The 9939-nt window shown below is 29.0% G+C and overlaps 1 protein-coding gene across 1 annotated transcript; it reads left to right on the top strand.

The window, feature by feature from the left end:
- Positions 1-1947: 1947 nt before the first annotated feature.
- On the top strand, positions 1948-6731 carry LOC145132722 (plant cysteine oxidase 5-like). The gene is made up of 6 exons (XM_079067616.1): positions 1948-2199; positions 2839-3222; positions 3300-3445; positions 3525-3672; positions 4384-4596; positions 6418-6731. The coding sequence occupies exons 2-6, from the start codon at positions 3123-3125 to the stop codon at positions 6534-6536; spliced, it is 726 nt and encodes a 241-aa protein (XP_078923742.1). The 5' UTR covers positions 1948-2199; positions 2839-3122; the 3' UTR covers positions 6537-6731.
- The last annotated feature ends 3208 nt before the right edge of the window (positions 6732-9939 follow it).

Here is a 9939-nt window from a genome sequence, read left to right as displayed (position 1 = left end):
CCGATTTTAGCATTGTCTCTCCTCTCTCATAATTGCCTTCTTGCTTGTGGTGTTTGTAAGCCATTAGAGGAGTTACAATTGTGACACTAAGCTCCAAGAAAGAAGATTCAAGCTTCCATTGAAGAGGTAAACATCTAGATCTGATGTTATATGTTAATTTCGAAATTATGTATGCTAGATTAGGGTTTATAAGTCTTGGATTCATTGCATGTACAATAGAGAAACCTAGATCCAAGCATTAGGGTTTGTATGAGCACATAGGATTGTTCTTATGCCTAAAACCCATCATATATATATATATATATATATATATATATATATATATAAACATACATTTAATATACAATTTACACAATTTAAAACGGTAAATATATCGTCTCAAGTTTTTGTATATTTTATAATATTTTTTTGTCTTTGTTATATATAAAAAACAACATACATTTTATATACAATTTACACAACTTAAAATAGTTTATAAAATCATCGACATAACCAATTATTTAAAAGTATTATGCGTAATAAAAATAAATGTTAACTATAGCTTTGTGTTGCTACTAATATTGATTTTTCATATATAAATATTTATTCATTAGTTGTTAAAAGTTATTATAAATATATAATTATATTCTCGCAAAAACGTATGGGCCGTATGATACATAAAATTAAAACCAAAGAAGAGAAACTAACTTACCAGGGTAATCATCTTTATCGCTCTGTTTACATTTAGGTAACTTCTTTATTTTTGTATACATTTGTCCATTTAACTTGTTATATTTGTTCACATATTTCCATTGTCACCGACTATAGTAGGTGACAATGGTAATATGTGAACAAATTAATAAGTTAAATGATTAAATGTGTACGAAAAAAGAAAGTTGTCTAAATGTGAACAAAACGAAAAGTTAATTACCCTGATAAGTAATTTCCTCACTTTTAATAACGATTTTATTTTTCATATTTGTTTGTATTATCTTTTTCAAATGCTATTTTTAAAATATCCATAATTTCCTAAATATTAATTAAATATTGATCAATTTTAAACTTTACTTTTTAATTAATAAATATGTTTTTGTTTTGTGAAATATTTTATATTGCCTCTTATAATTTTTTTTCTTTTGTTTTTAAGCATATACAATATTTTTTAAGTAAATAGTATCTAACAATAAAATTAAATAAATTAAATATGTAACACTAAGTATGGATGGTCTTTTTAAAAAATAAAAAGAAAATATTACTTAGTAAATAAAAAACAAAAAAAAATCTATATAATATAAATGTTTTAAAATTATTCCAACTTTTTAATAATTTTTAGTTAGAAGTTTATAAACTTTTACTTTTTTTAATACAATGTTTTAAACTACTATTTAACGAAAGTATTTTAAAATGTTATAAAAAAATATTAAATTATCATACAAAATCTGTGAAATACTTTAAAAATGTTGTAAAAGAAAGTATAGAGATAAATATATGAAAGTTATAAACAAAAATTTAAAACATTGTATTAAAAAAACCTATTGGAAAAAAATATCATAAAAATGTTGTAAAAAATTTTAAAATTTTTAAGAAATTTATAAAAAAAAATTGTTCATATTTAAACAATTTTTTTTACACATTTAATCATTTATCTTGTTAAATATATTCACATATTACCACTGTTACCTGTTAAATATATTCACATATTACACATTTAATCATTTATTTTGTTCATATTTAAACAATTTTTTTTTACCTGTTATGGCAAGTGAAACACATTTAACAACTTAAATTGTTAAATATAAAAAAAATTATCTAAACCAGAACGATACAAAAACATAATTACTTTTGTAAGGCATTTTCCATCAAAATAAATTATCATAATCTTTTTCCAACTTTTTCGGTATCTTTTCCAACCACAAGGACTATTTATGTAATTGTGTGTATAAGGAAGCAAAACCTCGTTCCATCACGCACAATACATGCTTATATAGTACTGGCAGCAGTGGCATCCTCGTGAACGCAAGTCAGAAGAAGGGCAAACCTGTCAGGTGGTCAGCAGTCTGATCGCTGCCGGAATCCTCCAAAACACCATACCATACGCGACAGATCTTCAGGTTTCCCCTTTCCATCTTTTCACATAATCCCCGAATTCACCACCGTCGCCATCACCATCGCCATCGCCATCGCCATAGCCGTATTGTTTCCTCACTATGCTTTGCCAAGGTACTCTCCTCTCTTTTCCATCCGCACACACTGCGTTTCTTGTCGCCATCTCTGCTGTTATCATCAATCAATTGCTAATTTCTTTAATCGTCAATCAACAAAACTGTGTGCGTAAGATCGTAATTTCAGCGTTAATCGACAATTAAGTTCAAAGGGTTTCTCTTCAGATGAATTCTGTTATTTGAAATTGATTAGATACTTGTTCGCCTCTGGATAAATGTTTCTCATTGTACGCCCAAATTGGAATTTCCAAAATTGGTTATCTTAAATTTGTAATTTAGGTCGCTGAGTGGATGACGTTCGAGTCAGAATGCAAAATTGATGATGTCTGATTTAAAGTGCACAAAATTGATAAATCGTATATTTCCAAATCGACGAAGTAAGATTCTGTTTGTGTAAGGGTTTCTGGTTCGTGGTAAAGTACCAAATTTGAAACAGAACTCTATAATTTTCTTCACTTATTTCGCTTTCATTGGAAAATTGAAGAACCTCTATGTTTATATCCGTATAATCTACTTCTTTTTCTTTTCGTGGATGTTGATTATTGAGTTGCATGAGGGTTGAAGATCTCATCATCAACCTCCATGGATTTTCTTTTCATTGTGACTTATCAATTCGAATTCTGTTTTCCATATACAGTGGCACAAACATGTGGCGCCTTATCATGTGATGGAGATGTGCATACACTCGGGTCCAAGTTCATTGACATTATAAAATTCAGTTATTAACAAACTCTGACTCCAATTCACTACACTAGCTTTTCATAAGCTCTGAAGGGTCTTCTGTGCTACTAGAGGACCCTTCTGTCAAAACATTCAAACTGTTGCAGTAGTCTAGATTCCTTCAAAGGGGGATTTTGAATTGAAATTCTAGTCAAAACTCAAAAGTCAAACAGAGTTATTTGGTGGCAGTGTTGTTAAATCATGCCAGCAATACAGAAGCTTTATAACGTTTGCAAAGTATCTCTATCTCCCAATGGGCCCGTGTCAGAAGATGCTCTTGAAAAAGTCCGTGCTCTCTTAGGTAAGTTCCATTATTTTCTTCTTGAATTATATTTCTACTTTCAATCTCTTGATTCATTTTGATTTCTTTTGTTGTAGATAAAATCAAGCCTTCTGATGTTGGGCTTGAACAGGAAGCCCAATTAGTGCGTAGTTGGACTGGGCCTGTTAATGAGCGCAATGGTGGCCTCCGATCTTTGCCACCAATTAAATATATTCATATTCATGAATCTGAAAGCTTTTCTGTAAGTTAAAAGTTATAATAACATATTAAATGGATTCCATTATGAGAAAAATGGAGTTATGAATTATGTAATTTTGTAGATGGGGATATTCTGCATGCCATCTTCCTCTATCATTCCCCTTCACAATCATCCTGGAATGACTGTGTTAAGCAAGCTTCTTTATGGATCAATGCAAGTTAAATCCTATGATTGGCTTGATGTACCCTTGCCTTCTGATATATCTGAAGGTATGTCTACACAACAAGTACTACAAATATTATTTAGGGCTAAATAACACTTTCATTTCTTTTTATTACATATTGTATTTTTAATCTTTCTCTTACTACCACGTTGTACTTTGACAAATCTATCCAATTATAGCGTTGTATTTTTCAATCTTTCTGTTATTAGGACACAATACTTTGGAAAATATATCCAATTTGGATTGGGTAGATATTTAAAAGTACAATGATGTGATATTAGGATGCTGTAATAAACAAATAAACAAAACGTACCTTGTTTCTTGCATTCAACCCTATTATTAACATGTAAATATCCGATTCATACAAAAACAGTATGCACAACGTGTTAGAAACCAGATTTCATTTCTTCTATTTATATGATGAAAAAGAAAGATATTTATTAAAGAGTGAATCTAGCTGTGCATGTTATACATGCTAAAACAATCTGACTATATAAGGATCAACAATATTAGGTCAAATAAGATGCTATTCACTATTAAGTTACGTGATTGTGATTTAGCATTAAACGTTTTCCTTTTGTATACATGAGAAATAAAGAAATAGCACATGAACTAGTGAAACTCATCATTGACTAGGTTTCGATAATCAAATGGTTTCTACTTTTTTTGCTTTATTTAGTTTACTAAGATGCGTTCTTTTTATATTTTATTTGATTAGAATATGGTTTTGGTATCGTATTTTATGTTTTTTTGGTAGATGCAATAGCAAGACCTGCAAAGCTTGTGAAAGATGGAGTGATGAGTGGACCTTCTAGAACAACAACTTTGTATCCAACTAAAGGAGGAAACATCCATTGTTTCAGAGCAATAACTCCTTGTGCTATTTTTGATATTTTGTCACCACCTTACTCTTCTGAAGATGGGAGACACTGCACTTATTTTAGGAGGTCACTTGGAGGAAACCTACCTTGTAAGTCATCTTTTATCTCACCACCTTTATATTTTTTGTTTAAAATTCAAATAGTTAACAATCGTAATTCTTTTTCTTGTTGTTCTATTTAAGCTTATTTGAATCATTGACAATTCAATTCGAAAAGAAACTTAGATTTTTATTTCGTATGGTAATAAAATGTAGTCTTTTGTGTTAAGCTTGACTTAGATAATGATGTAATACTAGGAAAATTTTACAATTATCAAGATTTCTATTTCCATTAATGAATTACCAAATTGGTCTATATGTGTCATTCTCTAACCTCGATTTGTTCAATTAATTATTTTCTGTGGATTAAACCATTTTACTTTTTTCTACTTAAAAAAAAAAAAAAACTTTTTCAGCTTCCATGTTTTTGGTATGCAAATACAGAATCGCACGATGTACTTTCACCATTTTATCAATTTTGGCGCTTAACTATTTTCTGTAGTGATTGAATCATTATATATATATATATATATATATATATATATATATATATATATATATATATATATACCTTTTTAAGAAAACCACTTTTAGGGTTACTCGGTTTTGATATGCAAAATACGGAAAAACAGAACGTTCTTTCTCCATTTTATCTTTCTACCAGTTGAAATAAAGTAAAAATTTACTGGATTTTCTTTCCGGAGTTGAAACTATCAAGTGCAAAATATTTCAGTTTTTACAAATAAATACTCAATACCCAAGTCAATTTTTTTTTTCTTGATTTAGTTGTTGAGCCTTTATTATAAGAATTATAAAAATAATGGTTCAATGGTTAAATAATATGCTGAAAGTACATTCTGCTTTGTGTATATAACCTTTTACAAAACTCGGGAAAGATGGTTGTTTTATATAATTCCCTGTAAGATTATAGCCATGTATTTGCATCCATTTTCTTTCTTATTCCCTCTTTCCATTAAAAACAATCATCTTTTAACCAAACTCTCCTTTTTTTTTTTTTTTTTTTTTTTTTTTTTTTTTAATTCCTTATTAAAAGTTAAAACCTATTCAAACCCACTTATTTTATTTTCCAAGAATTAATCACTTCTCTCTCTCTCTCTCTCTCTCTCTCTCTCCTGTGTTCTTTCCAATCAGCTATTGTTACATATTATTGATTGTGTATTTAGATCTTTTTAATCCTAGTTTTTAATTTTTTTCTATTGTTGTCATTTACAGCGATTCTTATTAATTGTTATCCAACACGAGTTCTAGACAAAAGCTTGAATAGTTTTTTTCCCCATATTTAGCCTGTTCATTCAGTTCAAAAAAAGAAATTCTTAGTTTATACAGTACTTAATCTAGACAGACATCATTAATCTAGTCAGCACTGTACCCATAATTTATCTGTATTCATTATTTGACACAATTTTTTTAATATTCAAGCAAAATGCATGAAATTGCAAATATACTTTCATAAAATTGTGTATCGTAGAATCCTAGTTTCATTTCTTTCTATTACATCACATGGTAGTTTCAGTTTTTTTCTTATTAAGGCATTCTAGTTTAATAAAAATCTACCCAACATTAGCAATGTGCTTTTAATACTTTTTCTTATAATAGCAGTAAAAATTGCTTGTGTTTGGATGACATTGCTGTAGTTTGGTATATGTTTTAAAGTACAATGTTGCAATAGAAAGAAATACAAATAGGAAGCTATTAATAACAAATAAATGCATTCATATTCCTATTTGTTACTTGTTTTGTAATATAAAGGTTAAATAAATGAAAGTAGTATGTTATTACGATAAACAAATCATTTAAAGTACATTGCTATTTCGTGCATTTAACCCTTTTGTATTATATTCTGGTATGAAGGTACAATCGAGGTAGATGGAGAAACATTATCGGAAGTTTCATGGTTGGAAGAATTTCAACCTCCGGATGATTTTGTGATTCAAAGGGGTCAATACAAAGGGCGTGCTATCAAGCCTTGAAAAAAAACTTTCTTATTTTGCTTTGAATCTTGCATTTAAAACTATTTTGGAGGATGCATTGAGGTGAAATAATCAAACTTTATTAATGGTAAAAAGATTTAGGCAGGATTTGTATATACATATATAATATTTTACCTAGTGTTAGACCATCAAAGCATGATTGAATTTTATAACAAATGGTATGCTTTGTTTTTTTTTTTTTTTGTTTATGTTATTTGCTTAACCTCATTAAATAGCAACCTACTTTTTTTTTGTTTATCTTATGGGGGTTGAATTTTTTTCGTCCCATTAAGGTCAATCGGTCAATTTTTTTATAGGTTTGACTGTAATGTTGCAGTGCCACGTCAGCACATTAGACCGGTAAAAAATTGATTGATTAATTTACATAGATTTTTCAAAGTACAAGGACTCGAGTTTTTTTATGAAAAAATCCCATAAGATAAACTAAATTAAGTTTACTATTTTGTGGCGTTAGCCCTTTTGTTTTATTTTATGATTTGGGTTACTTAAGGTGCAATTGATTAGGGGTGAACAAGACTACCAAAATTTCTGACCTGATCTGGTACCGGTACCGTTTATATTAATATGGGGCGGTATTCGGTATTCTAAAATCATGAAATTTGGGATTCGGTACCGTTAGATACCTGTATTAGTAACGTTAGTTCGGTTCCGTTCTCGGTATTGTTTTTTCACTAATTTTGGTACTTGGGATTTTCGGGTTGGTATCGGTTTTGTCGTATCTTCATCCCTGCAATCGGTACAGTCGACCGATGTTGAGATTTGGATAATTAGCATTCAACTTTAAAAAAAAAAAAAATTGGGTTGTACATTCTGGACAAGAAAATAAACTAGTTAATTTCTACAACAATTTCGAATTCTGATGAATAATTTTTTGATCATTGAGAAAATACTTTTCAAGTTTAACAAAAGAAAACCAAAAAAAAAAAAATTTAAGAAAAATACTATATAAAGGTTTAAAATTGCGAGATTTGATTGGAAAACAGTAATATTAGTCATTTTAGAATAACAATTTCAAATATAAATAGCAATGTTGTGCAAATAAGTAAAATAGTAACATACATTGTATGCTTAAATTAGCCAAATGACTAATTCTACCGTTCCTGTTTCTGACAAAATACATTTAAACGATGAATTTGTAATTTTGTTACTTGGAGGTGTTTGAGATTAACTTTCAAACTGATTTATTGGACTTTTGTTTTTTTTTTTTTCAAAAACCCAATAGTTTAGAAAGGTGTTTGGCAATTCCAAAAGTAATTTTTAGATCAATTTTTTGGCAAGAAGAAAAATGAGTTTTTTTAGAAGTCTACAAATTGCTAACTTTTAATGACTTTTGACTTTTTGGCTTTTGTCCCTTTAAAAGTTAAGCCAAACACATTTAAAAACTTCTTTTGGAAAAAACCATAAGTTCAGTAATGACTTTTGTAAAAATGACTTTTTTAGGTTAAAAAGCAATCTCCAACATCCTCTTGATATTATATTTGGACAATACGCGTCATATGTAGTGCCTTCGGTAAAACGAACATGTAGGGGCTGTTTGATTTTAGGCTTACTGGGTCGGTCAGTAATTTTGGACTGATTCGGTCCAGTCATCCCGTTTGGTAAGCTCAAAAAGTGGCTGACTCGGTCAGCTTTGACTGAACCAATAGCTTACCCGGTCCATTGATTATTAGTAGTTGACTCAAAAAATTGACTGATATGCCCTAAAGAAAAAAACGACGCACGCAAACTCCCTCTCTTCGGCTCTCTTCATCGCTACTGTGTCTCTCCCTTCTTCCACAAAAAATTGAAGGTGTAGTCTTCCATCCGGCCAAATCGACGCCGCCGTCGTCTCGTCGCCACCTATCCCCGCCTATCGCAGCGTCTAACTTGCTGCAAACAGGTTTTTTTTTTTTTTTTTTTTTTTTTTTTTTTTTTTTTCTAAAATCTGTTTTTTGATGTTGAGGGGTTGTTTATGAACGAAAATCTGGAAAAACCCCTTTTTTATGTATAATGTAAGAAATCAGATTGTATATTGAATTGTTCAATTTTTGTTGATGTCCTTCCGACCTGCTTGACTTGCTAGTTTTTCAATTTGTTGTTGTAATTTATTGTGATTTGTTGCTGAATTGATGTTCGAATATACACCATTATTGTTGAATTATTGATGAGATATAAGTGTTAAATCAACAAAAGATATTTTGTTGTATGAAGTTATGATAATCAGTTTTATATTGTGCTCCTAGTAAGATTACCTTTTATTTCTTTCAATTGGAGAGTCAAACAACAAAAGAGGTGCTTACAATCACAACTGAAGATGGAAGTGAGAATAGTATTTTGGAAAAAACTGCATTGGTTCATTAGTCTTCTGTGTTTTGATTGATTCAATTCATTATTCCTAGTTTTTTTTATATGATTATGGAAATTCATCAGTACAAATATGGATTTAGATTATAGTTACACAGGTGAATGGTTGTAAGTATATTTGTGTGTACAAATCTTATTTTGGAAAATGTATTTTATATAAGCTTTTATGAAAAATGTTGTGTATATTTATTTGTATATGAAAAATGTGTGTATACTTGAGTAAAAACAAAAAAGAGAAAAGGAGAAGAATAAATTTTATATATTATGAATGTTTTTATAAAAAATGTTGTTTGAGGGTAATATAGTCATTTTTGCACTGTCAGTCAGATGTAAAATTAAACATCAAGTTTCAATCAGAAGTTAATTCAGTCAGAACTTCTAACTCAGTCAGTTTCTAACCCAATCAGCTCTAACTCAGTCAGCAACTATCAAACGACCCCGTAGTAAACCAAATGACGTAGTGCATATAATAGTCAAAACATGGATAATTGATAACTACCAACAGTCCAACATTTGTCTTTTTTTTTTTTTGAAACGACATATATATATATATATATATATGTATATATATATATATATATATATATATATATATATATATATATATATATATATATATATATATATATGGCTAGATTATTTTGTTTTTTACATTTATTGTGTGCTAGAATGCACCAATAGGAATTTAGTAAATTAAATAATTATTTAATTAAATAAATATAGATATTAAATTATTTCCATAATTATATGTATATTAAATGATATTCATAATTATAATTCTCTTTTTATGGAAACAAATTAAATCCGTCATTAATGTCAGCAATAATATTCTTTCAGAATAAATTCGCATCTAGGTTTTTATATATGAGTTCGTATTTTGTTTCAGGACTCAATCACTTAAAATACAATAAAATTGCATGGAATATGAAGAACGAGAGTGTATTCTACTAGAATACACTCTCATTCTGCTAGAATACACTCTCATTCTTCTAGATATGAATTCATTCTGAAAGAATATTATTGTTGGCATTAATGACGA

Source organism: Lactuca virosa, chromosome 8, assembly GCF_052849685.1.
Source record: "Lactuca virosa cultivar CGN04683 chromosome 8, Lactuca_virosa_CGN04683_v6, whole genome shotgun sequence".
Classification (NCBI taxonomy): domain Eukaryota; kingdom Viridiplantae; phylum Streptophyta; class Magnoliopsida; order Asterales; family Asteraceae; genus Lactuca; species Lactuca virosa.
Note: the sequence above shows the minus strand (reverse complement) of the source record. Positions and strands in the feature narration are given on the sequence as shown.

What these genes read in the sequence shown, in the direction of transcription:
- LOC145132722 (XM_079067616.1), top strand. Translation starts at nt 3,123, where the DNA reads ATGCCAGCAATACAGAAGCTTTATAACGTTTGCAAAGTATCTCTATCT. An exon ending in AAAAGTCCGTGCTCTCTTAG is followed by an intron (nt 3,223 to 3,299) that starts GTAAGTTCCATT and finishes CTTTTGTTGTAG; the next exon opens with ATAAAATCAAGCCTTCTGAT. An exon ending in ACTTGGAGGAAACCTACCTT is followed by an intron (nt 4,597 to 6,417) that starts GTAAGTCATCTT and finishes TCTGGTATGAAG; the next exon opens with GTACAATCGAGGTAGATGGA.